Source organism: Nerophis lumbriciformis, linkage group LG36 (genome assembly GCF_033978685.3).
Source record: "Nerophis lumbriciformis linkage group LG36, RoL_Nlum_v2.1, whole genome shotgun sequence".
NCBI classification, from domain to species: domain Eukaryota; kingdom Metazoa; phylum Chordata; class Actinopteri; order Syngnathiformes; family Syngnathidae; genus Nerophis; species Nerophis lumbriciformis.
The window spans coordinates 14,849,347-14,865,962 of NC_084583.2; the positions used below are offsets into that span (position 1 = coordinate 14,849,347).

The following is a 16,616-nucleotide window of genomic DNA, read 5'->3' on the forward strand; positions in this document are numbered from 1 at the left end:
TTAATTAAATGCGCTGACAGTTCATTGCTCCTGCCAAATGAATTGCACTGAGTGGAGCGGATCACCACTCCAAGATGGCGGCCCCGCGTCTCGTCAGCGCCAGTAGGAAGTAGCGATCGATGCTGCGTCTATTTATAAGATGTCTATGCTCCACAGCGCCACCGTCCGTTGTGGATGACGTCGTCAATTCCAGTTATCAATAGTGACGACACTGCGTGATTTATTATTTGTTTTTTTAAATCACGACTTTATAGGCCACCTCGTTACGAATTTAGGATGCGGAATCCACGTTTTGCTTTTTTTTTCCTCGCGCGACTGCTCTTGTCTGGCGAGCAATGACGTCAGCGCGCATGCGCAGTCTCCGCGGGCAGCTTGAGGCAGTGGCTGAAGGAGGCGAGAGGGAAACACTCGCGGTGGCAAACAAGGGAGAAGTTAGATGGCGCTTTCCCTTTGTCGCCATATGTTTGCGCTTTTTCAAACGCTCTTTTTGTGATTCGAACCCGCTCGCGTACAATTCCGTCCGACACAAGGTGCGTATTAGGAGGCAAATTAGCTGGGTGGCTAACGCGAGCGCTCTCTAACGTTGCTGATCCTCTATTTATGCATGGTTTGTTTTCCCACTCGTAGAAACCATTCTAGAACGTTCTGCGTGGGGCATTTCTAATTACATTTGTGCTACTTAAATAAGCCGGTAATTGTCTTTACGTTGACGGCTGCAACAATGTCATGATTAACATGAATCATGTTGTTGTTGGCTAGAAAGAAGGACTACTTCTGATTGTAGCACATTAGTGTGCAACAATATTGTATCTACGCTACCATGGTAACGCAAGCTCATTAACCCGTCATTAGGTGCCAGGATGGAGGAGTCGGTGACCACCTTCGAGACCCATCTGACGGCCGTGATGGACAGCCTCATCCGGGCGTCGGTGTGCGAGATCACCAAGCTCTTCCAGGAGACGGTGGCCGACTACCTGGTGGAGATCTCCCTCAACCGGAAGGAGAACGAGGCCCTCAAACTGCGGCTGAGACTGACGGAGAACAAGCTGAGGACCGAGCGCAAGTACGGCATGGGCTGGGCCGCCGGCCGCCGCAACGCCGGGCTGGCGGCGACGGCGGCGGGCGAGGAAGGCGCGGGGGGGAGACTGAAACGAAAAGTTGAGCTGGACGGTGAGTGGAAGTGACGATTTTTATCTGTCATGGGAGAGATGCTGCATAATCAGGCTTACGCCGAGGCACACTTGTTTTGTTGCAAACCATCTGGCAGGAGCTCATCTCTTCCTCCCTCCCTTCCTTCCTTCCTCCTGCGTCCTCCACCTCCCCCTCAACTCTCTCTCCTCGGTGCTTTGACACACTTCCTCCCTCTCTTCCATCATTGCTCCTCCCCCGCCTCCTCCTCCTCCCTGCCTGTGCTCTTCGCTCCCACACTCCACATCCTCTCCTCCTCAACTATAATTACACTCTCCCTCTACTTCTTCCCTCCTCACTCCCACTCCCGCCTTCCCCCAACCTCCCCCTGCTGTCACTCTGATCTTCCTCCTTCACCTCTCCACCCTCCTTCATCATCTCCTCCCACACACACACACACTCATATTTGTCCTTCTCGTCTTGTCTCCTCAGCAGGCAAGTCAAAGAAGGGCCCCGCAGCAGCCTATCGCAGGCGCTGGCCTAGAGGCGTGTGGGAGGAAGGTGGTGGCGGCGGAGGAGGAGGAGGAGGAGACTGTGGGGGAGCTGCAACAGGAGGAAAAGAAGGGAAAGAACCCAGGGAGATGTATCTGGTCCAGCTCCCGGGGTGTGAGGAGGACGAGGAAGGCATGGCGCAGGATGAGGAAGGGGAGGGCAGCCTCAGCGAGGAGGAGGAGGAGACGACCAACATCAAAGAGGAGGTGAGGGAGTCAACGTTCCCTCTAAGGTGCGCGCCTGTGCAATTGCGCACTGCTCAAGCGTCCTCTGCGCACGGCAAATCTATGCCACGCACAAAATCAAATAAGAAAATAAGCGCATAACAATTTTCGACACACGGACACTACAGAGAAAACAGTTTTCGTCATCATTGTTTAAATATTGTAACGTCTGTCGAGACGCTTTCAGGACATGAATTCCATCGATCACTTTACTGAGCAAAACTCTTTATTGTCGGCCATAAACACATCACCAAAATATTAGTAAAAAAAAATCATCCATCCATCCATCTTCCTCCGCTTATCCGAGGTCGGGTCGCGGGGGCAGCAGCCTAAGCAGGGAAGCCCAGACTTCCCTCTCCCCAGCCACTTCGTCCAGCTCCTCCCGGGAGATCCCGAGGCGTTCCCAGGCCAGCCGGGAGACATAGTCTTCCCAACGTGTCCTGGGTCTTCCCCGTGGCCTCCTACCGGTCGGACGTTCCCTAAACACCTCCTGAGGGAGGCGATCGGGTGGCATCCTGACCAGATGCCCGAACCACCTCATCTGGCTCCTCTCGATGTGGAGGAGCAGCAGCTTTACTTTGAGCTCCCCCCGGATGACAGAGCTTCTTACCCTATCTCTAAGGGAGAGCCCTGCCACCCGGCGGAGGAAACTCATTTCGGCCGCTTGTACCCGTGATCTTGTCCTTTCGGTCATAACCCAAAGCTCATGACCATAGGTGAGGATGGGAACGTAGATCGACCGGTAAATTGAGAGCTTTGCCTTCCGGCTCAGCTCCTTCTTCACCACAACGGCTCAATACAGCGTCCGCATTACTGAAGATGCCGCACCGATCCGCCTGTCGATCTCACGATCCACTCTTCCCTCACTCGTGAACAAGACTCCGAGGTACTTGAACTCCTCCACTTGGGGCAGGGTCTCCTCCCCAACCCGAAGATGGCATTCCACCCTTTTCCGGGCGAGAACCATGGACTCAGACTTGGAGGTGCTGATTCTCATCCCAGTCGCTTCACACTCTGCTGCGAACCGATCCAGCGAGAGCTGAAGATCCTGGCCAGATGAAGCCATCAGGACCACATCATCTGCAAAAAGCAGAGACCTAATTCTGCAGCCATCAAACCGGATCCCCTCAACGCCTTGACTGCGCCTAGAAATTCTGTCCATAAAAGTTATGAACAGAATGGGTGACAAAGGGCAGCCTTGGCGGAGTCCAACCCTCACTGGAAACGTGTCCGACTTACTGCCGGCAATGCGGACCAAGCTCTGACACTGATCATACAGGGAGCGGACCGCCAAAATCAGACAGTCCGATACACCATACTCTCTGACCACTCCCCACAGGACTTCCCGAGGGACACGTTCGAATGCCTTCTCCAAGTCCACAAAGCACATGTAGACTGGTTGGGCAAACTCCCATGCACCCTCAAGGACCCTGCCGAGAGTATAGAGCTGGTCCACAGTTCCACGACCAGGACGAAAACCACACTGTTCCTCCTGAATCCGAGGTTCGACTATCCGGCGTAAAAAAAAATCATATCTAGCAAAAGTGGTCATTTTCTGCAGTACAAACCAGACCAAAAGCAACTTTGTTATATCAACAGCAGCCGCTCGCTCTTTCTCACTTGCGCCAACACATGCACATATGGCACTTAGCCACTGATGCGTTTACAGCCACACAAAAAGTCGGACAACTCCAACACCACACATAAAGTGTCATTCCAGGTCGTTACACTATGATTTACCAATCAAATGTGTGTTTATTCTAGTGTAATTTATTAGGAATCTTAATTTCTAAATATTAATCATGAAATGCTGTTAGTATATTAAATGAATACTAATAAAAATATATTTTTTACAAACAGGAAGTTGCAGGAATGTACACATGATCCCCTGCTTACATCTCATTGTGCAACATGTGAATGTTTTAATGGGAACTACATGCAATGTCTGAAAGGGGTACAAATTATTTCCAAAGCAGGACCTCCATCCAGACAAACAATACAAGTACACAGTTCATGAAAAACAATATTTTTTGTTATTGTCATTGTAAGTGGGCCTAAACACTTATATTAGAAAATAACCTCATGGAAATGACTGCTGTCATTTGATTATAATAATAAGAGAATGTTGTCTGTTTATCTGTGTTGGCCCTGCGATGAGGTGGGGACTTGTCCAGGGTGTACTTTGACTTCCGCCCGAATGCAGCTGAGATAGGCTCCAGTGACCCCGAAAGGGACAAGCGGTATAAAATGGATGGATGGATGGAGATTGAACTTGTTATTTAGTCAGGTTTGGGACAGGTGTGTAATCTAAAAGTTATAGATGTAAACAAACTCCGATGAGTTCAAGGACTGCCAAAATGAGTAGGACAAAACGGCACTCGCCAAATACTCTCATCAGAAAAAGTTCAAGTTAAAGTACCAATGATTGTCACACACACACTAGGTGTGGCAAAATTATTCTCTGCATTTGACCCATCACCCTTGATCACCCCCTGGGAGGTGAGGGGAGCAGTGGGCAGCAGAGGTGGCCACGCCCGGGAATCATTTTTGGTGATTTAACCCCCAATTCCAAGCCTTGATGCTGAGTGCCAAGCAGGGAGGTAATGGCTCCCATTTTTATAGTCTTTGATATGACTCGGCCGGGGTTTGAACTCACAACCTACCGATCTCAGGGCGGACACTCTAACCACTAGGCAAGTATGTTTAATACAAACACTGGGATTTCTAACAATTAGGGAGGTTTGTCTCAGGGTTGTCCTCCGACAGAAACCATATTAAAACAAAAATATATGTTTTTTTCCCCCCATCTTTTTCTATTTTCATACATTTTTGAAAAGCTCCAGGGAGCCACTAGGGCGGAGCTAAAGAGCCGCAGGTCGCAGACCCCCGATCTACAACGTAAATAGTCATGAAAATAAAGAAAACCCATTGAATGAGAAGGTGTGTCCAAACTTTTGGCCTGTACTGTATGTTAGGGATGTCCCGATCCGATATTTGGATTGGATCGGCTGCCGATATTTGCCAAAAATTGCGTATCGGCAAGGCATGGGAAAATGCCGATCCAGATCCAGTTTAAAAAAAACTTCCGGTCCGTGTTTTCCAACGCACAGATTTAAATATGACATTCCACTTTTCTGCTGCTCCCTAATTTCCGTTCCGCATTTTCCATCACACCTTCAACACATCCACAGGTCTGTGAATTCTCACGCAGTTGCTTTTAGCTGCTGGCATTACACGACAGGCTCTTCTCACTCTTTCCTGTGTCTCCCTCTCACAGACAGCAAGTGCACCTTCTTACACACGTCATATACTGTCACGTCATACGTCACATACTGTCACGACATACGTCACATACGTATACGTCCTCCCCGAGCAGAGAGGTAGCAGCATGGCTAACGTTAGCTGTGATGCTAGCGCAGCCGTGCGAGCAACGCTCCCTCTAAGGTGCTCGCCTGTGCAATTGCGCACTGTTTAAGCGTCCTCTGCGCATACCAAATCTATGCCACGCACAAAATCAAATAAAAAAATAAGCGCATAACAATTTTCGACACACGTACACGACAGAGAAAACAGTTTTCGTCATCATTGTTCAAATATTGTGACGTCTGTCGAGACGCTTATCTCCGTTCGGTGCCACACGCCCACACCATCAAAATGCAGAGGCAAAAATTTCCACATCAACACCGTATGAAAAAATTAGTGATTTTTTTTAGTTGTGATTTCCTTCTCTGCATGAAAGTTTAAAAGTAGCATATATTAATGCAGTATGAAGAAGAATGTTTTAATGTAGACATGCAAGCCTTGAAAGAAAATCAAGACTACATTTCCTGCAAATGGGTGCATTTCTACCCTATATTTTAACTTTAGATTTATTCTCATATCAAACTCTTTTGGCTGTCTTTTTGACACTTACATCCGGCGCCCCCCTCCACACCCTGGATTATAAATAATTCAATGTGATTATCTTGTGTGATGACTGTATTATGATGATAGTATAATCTGATAGTATATATCTGTATCATGGATCCCGACCCCGACTTAAACAAGTTGAAAAACTTATTGGGGTGTTACCATTTAGTGGTCAATTGTACGGAATATGTACTTCACTGTGCAACCTACTAATAAAAGTCTCAATCAATCAATCAAAACACATAGAATCATCATACTGCTGTGATTATATGCATCAAGTGTTCATTCAAGGCTAAGGCAAAATATCGAGATATATATTGTGTATCGCAATATGGCCTTAAAATATCGCCCAGCTCTAGTTCAATGATGCCATTTCTGTTTGTCATGTATGATTTTGTCAATTTTGTGTTTATCCTTGAATAAACAGGTCAGTTTCTTGTTACCAACCATTGTGTATTATTCAAACTCCCCTAATTCAGCTGGCTAGTTGTTATCAAGAGTACTAAAACCCTTTTCAACATGATTCTGACAACTAAGTAAGCTAAATAACTTTAAACTTTAATACATGCTCGGATAGGCCAGTATCGGTCAGTATCGGTATCGGATCGGAAATGCAAAAACAATATCGGTATCGGATCGGAAGTGCAAAAACCTGGATCGGGACATCCCTACTGTATGTGTCAATAAATCAAGTGTTCTATTCTTCATGTTTTAATTTGATGTTGCATAGAAACTGGCTGACAATTATCCACTATGCTTCTTTGAGCAGTTTCCTTCAGTCGACGGATATCAACCAGCCTCTCTCAGGCTAATCAAGGAGGCTCTGAAGATAGAGCGCCCTAACCACAACCCCCGCAATAGTTCCAGAGCCCAAAGTGAAGGTAAAAATCCCAGCAAATGTGCACAAATTTAAAGGAACAATAATCTAATCATTTGTCCTAGGAGACCTCTCCGACCGTCCCTTGAGCCTTGCCTCCACAAAGAAAGAGGACGACAGCTGGGGCTCTGAGGAGCCATCAGAGAGCGGTATGACAATGGATGAACTGAGGGGCTTGGAGTCGGCTCTGAGAGCAGAGATAGGCCGGGAGCAGGGAGCCGTAATCGCCGCTCAGGGTGTAAGTCCTGCTTCTGAGGTGGTGTTGGCCAGCAAGATCACCTTGCCTCCCAAGTACATCGGACTTGATGGAATGGAGCAGGAGGGAGATGTGGAGCCACAGCCGCCTACCCTGCAGCGAGAGGACCAGATAGGACCAGGCTGGGCAAAGGACCGTGTGAGATCCGTGGAGCTGAAGTCGGGCAGGTGCAAGAAGACGAGAGAGAATGACTCGGCTCCAAATGGAGAGGAGGGAGTCGAGCAGGGGAAGTCGGCGCACCTCCCACATCCACCTGCTCCAGGAAGTGTCGGCGAGAGCGCAGGGGAAGAGGATGGCGCTGGCGACCTGCTCCACTTCTGTCCTCAGTGCGGTGGTGGGTTCACCACAGAGGCTGAGATGGAGGAGCACCCCTGTCCACTAGGCGGCGCTCACTTAGAGAGCAGCGGCGGAGAGGAGAGTATCTTCCCTTGCGCCCACTGTGGGAACACATTCAGCCACGCGTGGGCGCTCAAGAACCACGAGTGTGCCTGCGCAGCCGAGCGGCCCCACTGCTGCGAGATTTGCGGGAAACGTTTTACGCATTCGCGCTCGTTGGAACGCCATCATCTGGTGCACACGGGCGAGAGGCCGCACCAGTGCCCGTTGTGCGGGCGCAGCTTCAGTCGCCTCGGGAACCTGGAAAGGCACCAGAGGATCCACACGGGCGAACGTCCTTACGGGTGCGACGCGTGCGGGAAGCGTTTCAGTCGAGTGGAGTACTTGAAGAGACACCAGTTGATACACAACGGGGAGAAGGCCACGCTGCAGTGCTCCGCCTGTGGGGCCAACTTCCGCGACGTGGAGCAGCTGAAAAGTCACCAGTGTTTTTAGACACTTCAAATATCTCAGAGAACTGGAATGGTAAGAGCAGCTTTTTAAATGAATGTGGTAGAATTTAGGCGACTAACATGTCTGGCATTTGTCTGTGGTTTGAATCCCGTAAGAAACACCTGACAAGATCATCATGAACAGACTGAAAGGAACTATAAACTACATGATGAGTCAACTCGTCTGCCATTTTGACTGGAGATATTCTTTGTATTAAGCCTATAATTATTTATAAAGACAAATTGTACATTTGTATGTTTGTATTAATACTAATCACTCTTGAAAAATGAAAGAATTGTTTTTTTCCCCAATGACAGCAATTGTATATTTGTCTATGGTCAGCATCAAGAAATAAACATTTCAGTTCATTAGAGTATTTTTCTCATGTTAATCTAGTCATTTTAGAACAAGACACAAGGGGGCGCTAAAACTACAGAGTACTTTTAGTGAACTTCTAATGAAATTATAGTTTGTTTAATGAAAAAAACGACAATTTGGTCCTTTGCAATCTAGATTTATTGTCAGATCAAGAACATATTCATATGCAAAATGACAAGATTGATACAAACAAAATGAAACAAAAAAATCAAATGACTGTTGATTAAAGTTAACAGACTTGATTAGAGTTGTGACAGTTGCTGACACTGGCCATCAAACAAACGAATGGGCATGGCTAGCCTTTGTTCCAGAATCTTCTCCAGGGTGTGCAGAGGCATCTTCCTCACATCGTATCCACGCTCTGAGGCCTTGGCTTTGGGGTTAACTGGCACAAACTCCTCTCCGCTGTCACGATCATTCCTGCCCAAAGCTGCGTACGCAGGGAAGGTCGGCCGCACATCCGGGGGAAGCTTGGCCTTATAGATGGGGCAGCAGTAGGCGGACCACATGTACTCGGGAACCGACACCCTGTTATTGATCCAGTGAGCTCTGTCTGCATAAGGCATGGCCCCTGTGATCACGTACATTGGACCCTTACAGAACGTCTTGAAATTTCCCATCACTTTCTTCTCCAGGGAATTCCAGGGACCAGAGTTGGAACCATTCCGCTGAGGAACAATGTTGGTCAGGGTGAATGTGGCCGCGCGATCGTCTTCGGTATTGTGGTGCATGCTGGGAGTGAGATGGCCTCTAGTGTAGTTGGAATGACTGTAATCCTGAGGCACTGCTTGACTCTCGATCACATTCTGATCCACTGTGGCATTGAATGGTTTCATTTCGGGGCTTGCACGGGAGAATGCCAACTGAAACAGAAACAGTTATGTTATTTCGGTAATATGTAAAAAAAAAAAAAAACAATTCACCAATTTAGTCAGTACCCTGTATTATATTATATTATAGATCTAGAGAGAGTAACTGACTACATTCATAAGTGAGTAATTTTGTTGCCAATTTAAGTATGTTTCTGCAAAAATAAATTAAGACTTACATGTATAACTAAATACTGTTTTTCCAAATTATTTGCCCAACATGGCTTTCTAGTAATAACAACACAGAGGCCTAGAACTTGATGAGTTGGTCGACTTAGACATAAACAGTGTTGACTTATTAAACACTTCCCTCTGTATCTTAAATAAATTAAAAATAGGTCAACACTGTCCGACAAGAAATACAATGTGATGAAAAAATGAAATTTGACCTTACCTGTGGTTCATACATCCATGTTGAATTTGGCCGTTTCCCTTTTCCCGAGCTGATAATGTACGCAGAATACAAAGGTGCACGACTCTGACGGTGGTACATGCTGGCAAAGCGGTACTGGTTGTTAAAACGCTGACATATTGGTTGGTATCCCACTGAGTAGTTAACCTGCGGTGGTGTTCCCTTATAGAAGAAATCGAGGCACTTTGAAAAGTTCTGGTGGATCTCACCGAGGACCAGACCATCAAAGCAGCAAAGCAGAAGAAAAATAACTCCTATGGAGGAATGCATCTTGAAGTTTTCTGGAGAAAAACACTTCAGGGCCGCTGGGTTTTCAATTTATATGTTGACAGCAGAAACTCTGCATGACAGTTTTAATCCTGCCTACTGTGGTTTGCAAACTTCCCCTCTTAACCAGTAGTCAGCATTTCTTCTGAGAAACTATAGAATACCCCCAATATGCATCTTATATTGTCATCAGTTATTTTATAAAAATCCTGGTCACAGGGGACAGCCACAACAGTCAAATTGTTGAGAATGATTTACAACCGAACACTGCAGATTGTCAAAAGGAAACCTATTTCAACACACCATTGGCTGGTTCTGCAGTCATTACATGTTTTTAGTCTTAAATATTGTATGAAGTTGTTTTAAAACTACAACTGCTACAAGCGAGACCCTTCCGCTCTCAGCAAGCTTGTGGAAACGTTAAAGTGCGCCTGAGAAAAACATATTTTGGACAGCGAGCCTTTTCTGTCCGTGGTTCTAATCTGTGCAACTCCTTGAGTCCTCAACTTTGGATATAAAACCAAAATGTCGTTTCAAAGGAAGTTGGTCACGTGGCCGTTAAATATTCACTCCGATATATTTTATGCCCTTCTTAAGTGTAGTTTAACTGCTTGATTGTTTATGTGTAAGTGTTGTTTTTAATTGTCTCTTCTTGAGACGACCATTGCAAATGAGCCTTGGCTACAAGTGCTATAATACAGTTAATCCGAAAAGTATTCACAGCGCTTCACTTTTTCCACATTTTATGTTACAGCCCTATTCCAAAATGGAATAAATTCTTTTGTGCGTGTAAATGTATTAAAAATAAAAAACGAAGAAATATTGTACATACTGTAAAAATTCACAGCCTTTGCTCAATACTTTGTTGATGCACCTTTAACAGCAATTATAGCCTCAAGTCTTTTTGAATACGATGCCATAAGCTTGACACACCTATCATTGGGCAGTTCCGCCCATTCCTCTTTGCAGCACCTGTCAAGCTCCAAGCATCAGTGCACAGCCATTTTCAGAGATGTTCAATCGGATTCAAGTCTGGGCTCTGGCTGGGCCAATCAAGGACATTTACAGACTTATTCTGAAGTCATTCCTTTGATATCTTGGCTGTGTGCTTTGGGTCATTGTCCTGTTGTCTGAGTTAAAGAGCGCTCTCGGGCAGCTTTTCATTTAGGATGTCTCTATACATTGCTGCATTCATAGTCTCCCAGTTACTGCCGCTGAAAAATATCCCCGCACCATGATGCTGCACCACCAAGGCTTACTGTAGGGATGGTATTGGCCTGGTGATGAGCCGTGCCTGGTTTCATCCAAACATGATGCCTGGCATTCATACCAAAAAGTTCAATCTTTGTCTCATTAGACCAGACAAATGTTTCTCATGGTCTGAGAGTCTTTCGGGTGCATTTTGGCAAGCTTTTATGAATTAATGGTTTCCGTTTGGGCACCTTGCCATACAGGCCTGATTGGTGGTTTGCTGCAGAGATGGTTGTCCTGGAAGGTTCTCCTCTCTCCACAGAGGAATGCTGTATCTCTGACAGAGTGACCATCGGGTTCTTGGTCTCCTGATCGCTCAGTTTAAATGGTTAACCAGCTCGAGGAAAAGTCCTGATGATTCCAAACTTCCCCCATGATGGAGGCCACTGTGCTCATTGGGACCTTCAAAGCAGCAGATACTTTTCTGTACCTTTCCACAGCTCTTCCCCAATATTGTCTTGAAGGTCAACAGATTAATTACTTCATTCTTGGATTGTACTGTGCCACGCACTGTCAAATGTGGGACCTTTATATATAGACAGGTGTGTGCCTTTCCAAATCATGTCCAGCCAACTGAATTTACCACAGGTGCACTCCAAATAAGCTGTAGGAACATCTCAAGGATGTCTAGTTGAAAAAGGATGCCCCAAAGGACACTTTTGGGCTTCATGGCAAAGGCTGTGAATACTTACGAACCTGTGATTTCTTTGGTATTGTTTTTCTAAATATTGGCAAACATTTCTAAAAAACAAAAGGTGTTTCACATTGTCATTGTGGGGTATTGTGTGTACAATTTTGAGAACAAAAAGGAATTTGTTTCCTTCAGTGGCCTAGTGGTTAGAGTGTCCGCCCTGAGATCGGTAGGTTGTGAGTTCAAACCCCGGCCGAGTCATACCAAAGACTATAACCATGGGACCCATTACCTTCCTGCTTGGCACTGTTGCGTTTGGACCAGTTGTTCCTCCCAGGGAATTCAAGTTGCTGGCCACTCCCAAGCTGTTTTATGACACTTAAAGCTGAGTAGAAGAACCACCAGGGACAGAATAGGTATTTTGTAATTTATTTCCAAAGCTTTGGAAATAGAATGAGACCAGTCCAGCATAGAACATTCAATCGCGCAGCTAAGATGGTTTGATCTAAAATATGGAAACCTTCTCTTCTATAAAGTGTCTCTCCCTCCCACCCTCGTTGTTTCTCTTTCCAGCCCAAACACATGCCCATTGTCCTCCTCAGCTGGACACAGGAACAGATAAGGAAAAGGAGTATCTGTCCTCCTTACATTCCTAAAGTGAAGGTTAGCACACAGTACTTGCAGACAACCAAAAGACCACAATAGGAAGAAGAACACTAGCTGCTTTGTAATATGACTATGAAAATAAAGAAGTAACACTTAAATACGGATATATGTAAATATCTGCCTCCGACAGCACTCAGCATCAAGGGTTGAAATTGGGGGTTAAATCACCAAAAATTATTCCCGGGCGCAGCCACCAATGCTGCCCACTGCTCCCCTCACCTCCCAGGGGGTGATCAAGGGTGATGGGTCAAATGCAGAGAATAATTTCGCCACACCTAGTGTGTGTGTGACAATCATTGGTACTTTAACTTTAACTTTTTACTTTTTTGTTATAAGGATGTAACAATAACAAAATGCGGAAAAAGAGAATACTTTCCTGATGCACTGTATATGCCATGTAAAATGTATGTAGTAGTCTCTATCAAATAAACTAATAAATACATGCTGCTGATAGTATATATTTGTACCATGAATTGATTTACGTAGACCCCGACTTAAACAAGTTGAAAAACGTATTAGAGTGTTACCATTTAGTGGTCAATTGTACGGAATATGTACTGTACTGTGCAATCTACTAATACAAGTTTCAATCAATCAATCAATCACCAACCTCAATAATAAACTTTCAATATAAAAGGTATACATATCAAGCCTAAAAGCCTGTAATCTTTTCCACAAAACATAACAAAAACTAAACCTGAATAGCCATGGGAATTTCACTCCATTTCCTTGGTAGACAACAGTTTGTTTTTTATGTCAATCTAGGGAGGTACATACGTAGCTCAACTTTACTTATTCTGTTTTATGTTTGTTGACACCAAACTAGACTCGAGCAGCCATGTGGTGTACCCCATTCTTCAGCATTTGTTTCAAGACGTGGTTAATTAACAATCAGTTCCACATTGACTACAGTCTTAATTGACTAATTGATTATTATTTCCAACCTAATTGCAGAATGTAAACCCTCTGTCCCTTGTCTTTCTATGTACTGTGTCATATTTCCTGTTCTCTTCTGCGACTCTTCAAATTACTTTCAGTCTATCAAAACTTCCCTTTTTTGGGGCAACCTAAACGTTGGCTTTTGTTTTCTGTTCTTATGTCATTTAAGGGTGGGAAATCCTTTTCAGACTCATTTACAGGATTGACAAATTGAAAAGGATATGTGAAACCAGGCCGTGATGTGTGGAACGAGTAGAGGGTGAAAAAAGGAGATGTGCTCGCGTCAGCTGAAGTAAAGTCACACGTTTCAGTGCCAGCCCATTTTTCTTCTTCAGCTGCTGTCATGTTGCGACTTTTTCATTGAATAAAGAACAAAGTTGGATTTTCTGTCATTCTTTGTCGTAATTTGGGCATTACAGCTCTGGTAATGCACCAGAGACATGCAAATGATTCATGATAATATCAGGAAAACTCGGCATTTCCTGGTGATTACATAACCTGGGAAGAACCGAGATGTGTGCCAGTTTGAAACAATAAGCTACTGAGTAAGATGTCCCCGCCACTGTCAGTGAGTCTGCATGTATTAGTCTTGCTTCATATACAGTATATATATATATATATATATATATATATATATATATATATATATATATATATATATGAGTAAGAGGTTTGGTTTTTCCTTCTCCTGATTAACACTCCATTTGACCTTTTGGTTCTTTGCAGATCGGTTTGATAATGTAGCTATTCTATGACTATATGAACTATAGTGTTGTGTTTAAAGATAAGACAGCCAGCTATGGAGCCCTAGATCAGTGTTTTTCAACCACTGTGCCGTGAGAGATTATCTAATTTCACCTATTTGGGTTAAAAATATTTTTTGCAAACCAGTAATTATAGTCTACAAATGATGTGTTGTTGTTGAGTGTCGGTGCTGTCTAGAGCTCGGCAGAGTAACCGTGTATTACTCTTCCATATCAGTAGGTGGCAGCAGGTAGCTAATTGCTTTGTAGATGTCGGAAACAGCGGGAGGCAGTGTGAAGGTAAAAAGGTAACTAATGCTTAAACCAAAAGTAAACAAAAGGTGAGTGCCCCTAAGAAAAAGGTATTGAGGCTTAGGGAAGGCTATGCAGAACGAAACTAAAACTGAATTGGCTACAAAGTAAACAAAAACAGAATGCTGGACGACAGCAAAGACTTACTGTGGAGCAAAGACGGTGTCCACAAAGTACATCCGAACATGGCATGACAATCAACAATGTCCCCACAAAGAAGGATTAAAACAACTGAAATATTCTTGATTGCTAAAACAAAGTAGATGTGGGGAATAGCGGTCAAAGAAGACATAAAACTGCTACAGGAAAATACCAAAAAAAGAGAAAAAGCCACCAAAATAGGAGCGCAAGTCAAGAACTAAAACATTACACACAGGAAAACAGCAAAAAAGTCCAAATAAGTCAGGGTGTGATGTGACAGGTGGTGACAGTACACCTACTTTGAGACAAGAGCTATAGTGATGCATGCTTGGTTATGCTTTAAAGTCATATCCAACAATTGCGACAACGACTTTTTACTGTCAGCCGAGTTTCGTTTTTTTAATGATTTCTGCTGGTGGTGTGCCTCCGGATTTTTTCAACGTAAAAAATGTGCCTTGGCTCAAAAAAGGTTGAAAAACACTGCCCTAGATGATGTTTTCTTTTCAGAAAAGCTTGCACAAAAATAAAATGTATCATCATCCTATTTGTCCATCTCCTTATTTATTATGTCTTTTGTATCGTGCCTAAGTCATTTTAGTAATCCCTGCTGGGAACACGTCGTTCTGTGTCTTTAGCTTTAACGTTAATGAGCTGTTTGTCTATGCCTGATCTGGGCAAAATACGGCCCGCGGGCCACATGCGGCCCATTAAGATTTTCAATCAATTTTTTTTAGACCATTAACATCAAAACTATAGAGAGGATTTCAATGGTTGAAATCCATGCTTTTGGGTGTTGTAGGAGTTATTAGGGTAATCTACGTCACAGCAGCTCAGACCAGGAACAAAGCAGAGTGGGCGGGGTTTGTTTTCAGAGCAGCCAGCCCCAAACGCATGTGTCAGGAACAGATGCGGAAGTAGATTTTTACAACAAATTTCTGCAAAAAAAGTGATAATATATCATATTGTAGGTGTTTATTACACTTTTTTTTTTTTTTTTACATTTTTGTTGTGTTTTGCTTGATTGTTGTAAAATATGTCTATGGAGGAGCTGGTCTGTGAAGTAAAAAATGTTCATATGTTGTTAATATTCAGTGTTTTATTGTTCATAGTTAATATTGTAAATCCCACTTTCTTTGTTTTCATGTACATTTTGGGTGTCCCATTCAGTAAAAAACTGTAAAATTCCGTTCCGTTATTTTGAGGTGGTCTGTCATAACTTTTTTTAAGAATTCTATCGGACATTGTGACTTTTGGTATTAGTGTTCCTGAAAAAAAGGGACCCCAACACACATACTGTACAGCAGGTTTTTACAGCTAAATGTGTATGCATCATTTATACACACATACACATTGGCCCCCCAGACACTTTTTTCTCTCTCAATGTGGCCCCCGAGTCAAAGTATTTACCAAGTAGTCCATGCATGCGCGTTGCCGAACATGCTCCTCTGCTTGTAAAACCAGCAATGTCATGACGCGACGACGATGGGGGTCGTAGGGGGGCTTTTTAGAGGTGGTATAGTACCGAATATGGTTCATTTGTATCGCGGTACTATACCAACACCGGTATACCGTACAACCCTAGTGCAGTGTGTGGACTGTTACAGTGGCCAATAATATTACAAATACTTTATTAAATAAAACCATTGCTTTGTTTTTAATGAAGACTTAGGCCTACTATGCTACTGTATTTTAATGTTGGTCAATATGACTGTACATGGAGAAAAAACCATTGCCGTAAGGCAGCAGTCGGGAACCTTTTTGGCTGAGAGAGCCATAAAAGCCAAATATGTTAAAATGTATTTCTGTGAGAGACAAATAATATTTTTTAACACTGAATACAACTAAATGCGTGCATTTTTAAGTAAGACCAACATTTTTTTTAGTATAATAAGTCTCTTATTCTTTTTAATACCATTGTACCATGGTGGAGATGGTAAGCAGCACCAATAGATAACTGACAATATAACCTGGTCCCTACACACCGGAGCTCTTGTAAAAAGAGCTCAGCAGCGCATGCACTTTTTGTGTCGGATGAAAAGAGCACAGCTCCCTCCCCTGCAGTGCCTCGGACTGGATGTCTCTGCAGAGAGTGGTGAGGACGGCGGAAAAGGTCATCATGACTCCTCTTCCTCCTATCCAGGAGATCGCAAAAAGCCGCTGCCTGACCAGAGCTCAGAAAATCTGCAGAGACTCCTCCCACCCCCACCAAGGACTGTTTTCACTGCTGGACTCT

At 44.2% G+C, this 16,616-nt stretch overlaps 2 protein-coding genes across 4 annotated transcripts; one reads left to right on the top strand and one right to left on the bottom strand.

Annotated features, from left to right (window-relative positions):
* The first annotated feature begins 365 nt into the window (after positions 1-365).
* LOC133576938 (uncharacterized) lies at positions 366-8,140 on the top strand. 3 transcript variants are annotated; one of them, XM_061930368.2, is made up of 6 exons: positions 366-530; positions 853-1,170; positions 1,621-1,886; positions 6,583-6,694; positions 6,756-7,807; positions 7,891-8,140. In XM_061930368.2, the coding sequence occupies exons 2-5, from the start codon at positions 861-863 to the stop codon at positions 7,775-7,777; spliced, it is 1,710 nt and encodes a 569-aa protein (XP_061786352.2). In that variant the 5' UTR covers positions 366-530; positions 853-860; the 3' UTR covers positions 7,778-7,807; positions 7,891-8,140. The 3 variants fall into 3 exon arrangements, with proteins under 3 accessions (XP_061786352.2, XP_061786351.2, XP_061786353.2); XM_061930367.2 differs by having other exon boundaries at positions 6,756-8,140; XM_061930369.2 differs by having other exon boundaries at positions 1,624-1,886; positions 6,756-8,140.
* Positions 8,141-8,288: 148 nt separating this feature from the next.
* On the bottom strand, positions 8,289-9,899 carry LOC133577006 (endonuclease domain-containing 1 protein-like). Its single transcript, XM_061930477.2, has 2 exons — positions 9,416-9,899; positions 8,289-9,015 (listed from the first exon to the last, which is right to left on the bottom strand). The coding sequence occupies exons 1-2, from the start codon at positions 9,701-9,703 to the stop codon at positions 8,395-8,397; spliced, it is 909 nt and encodes a 302-aa protein (XP_061786461.2). The 5' UTR covers positions 9,704-9,899; the 3' UTR covers positions 8,289-8,394.
* Between the last annotated feature and the right edge of the window lie 6,717 nt (positions 9,900-16,616).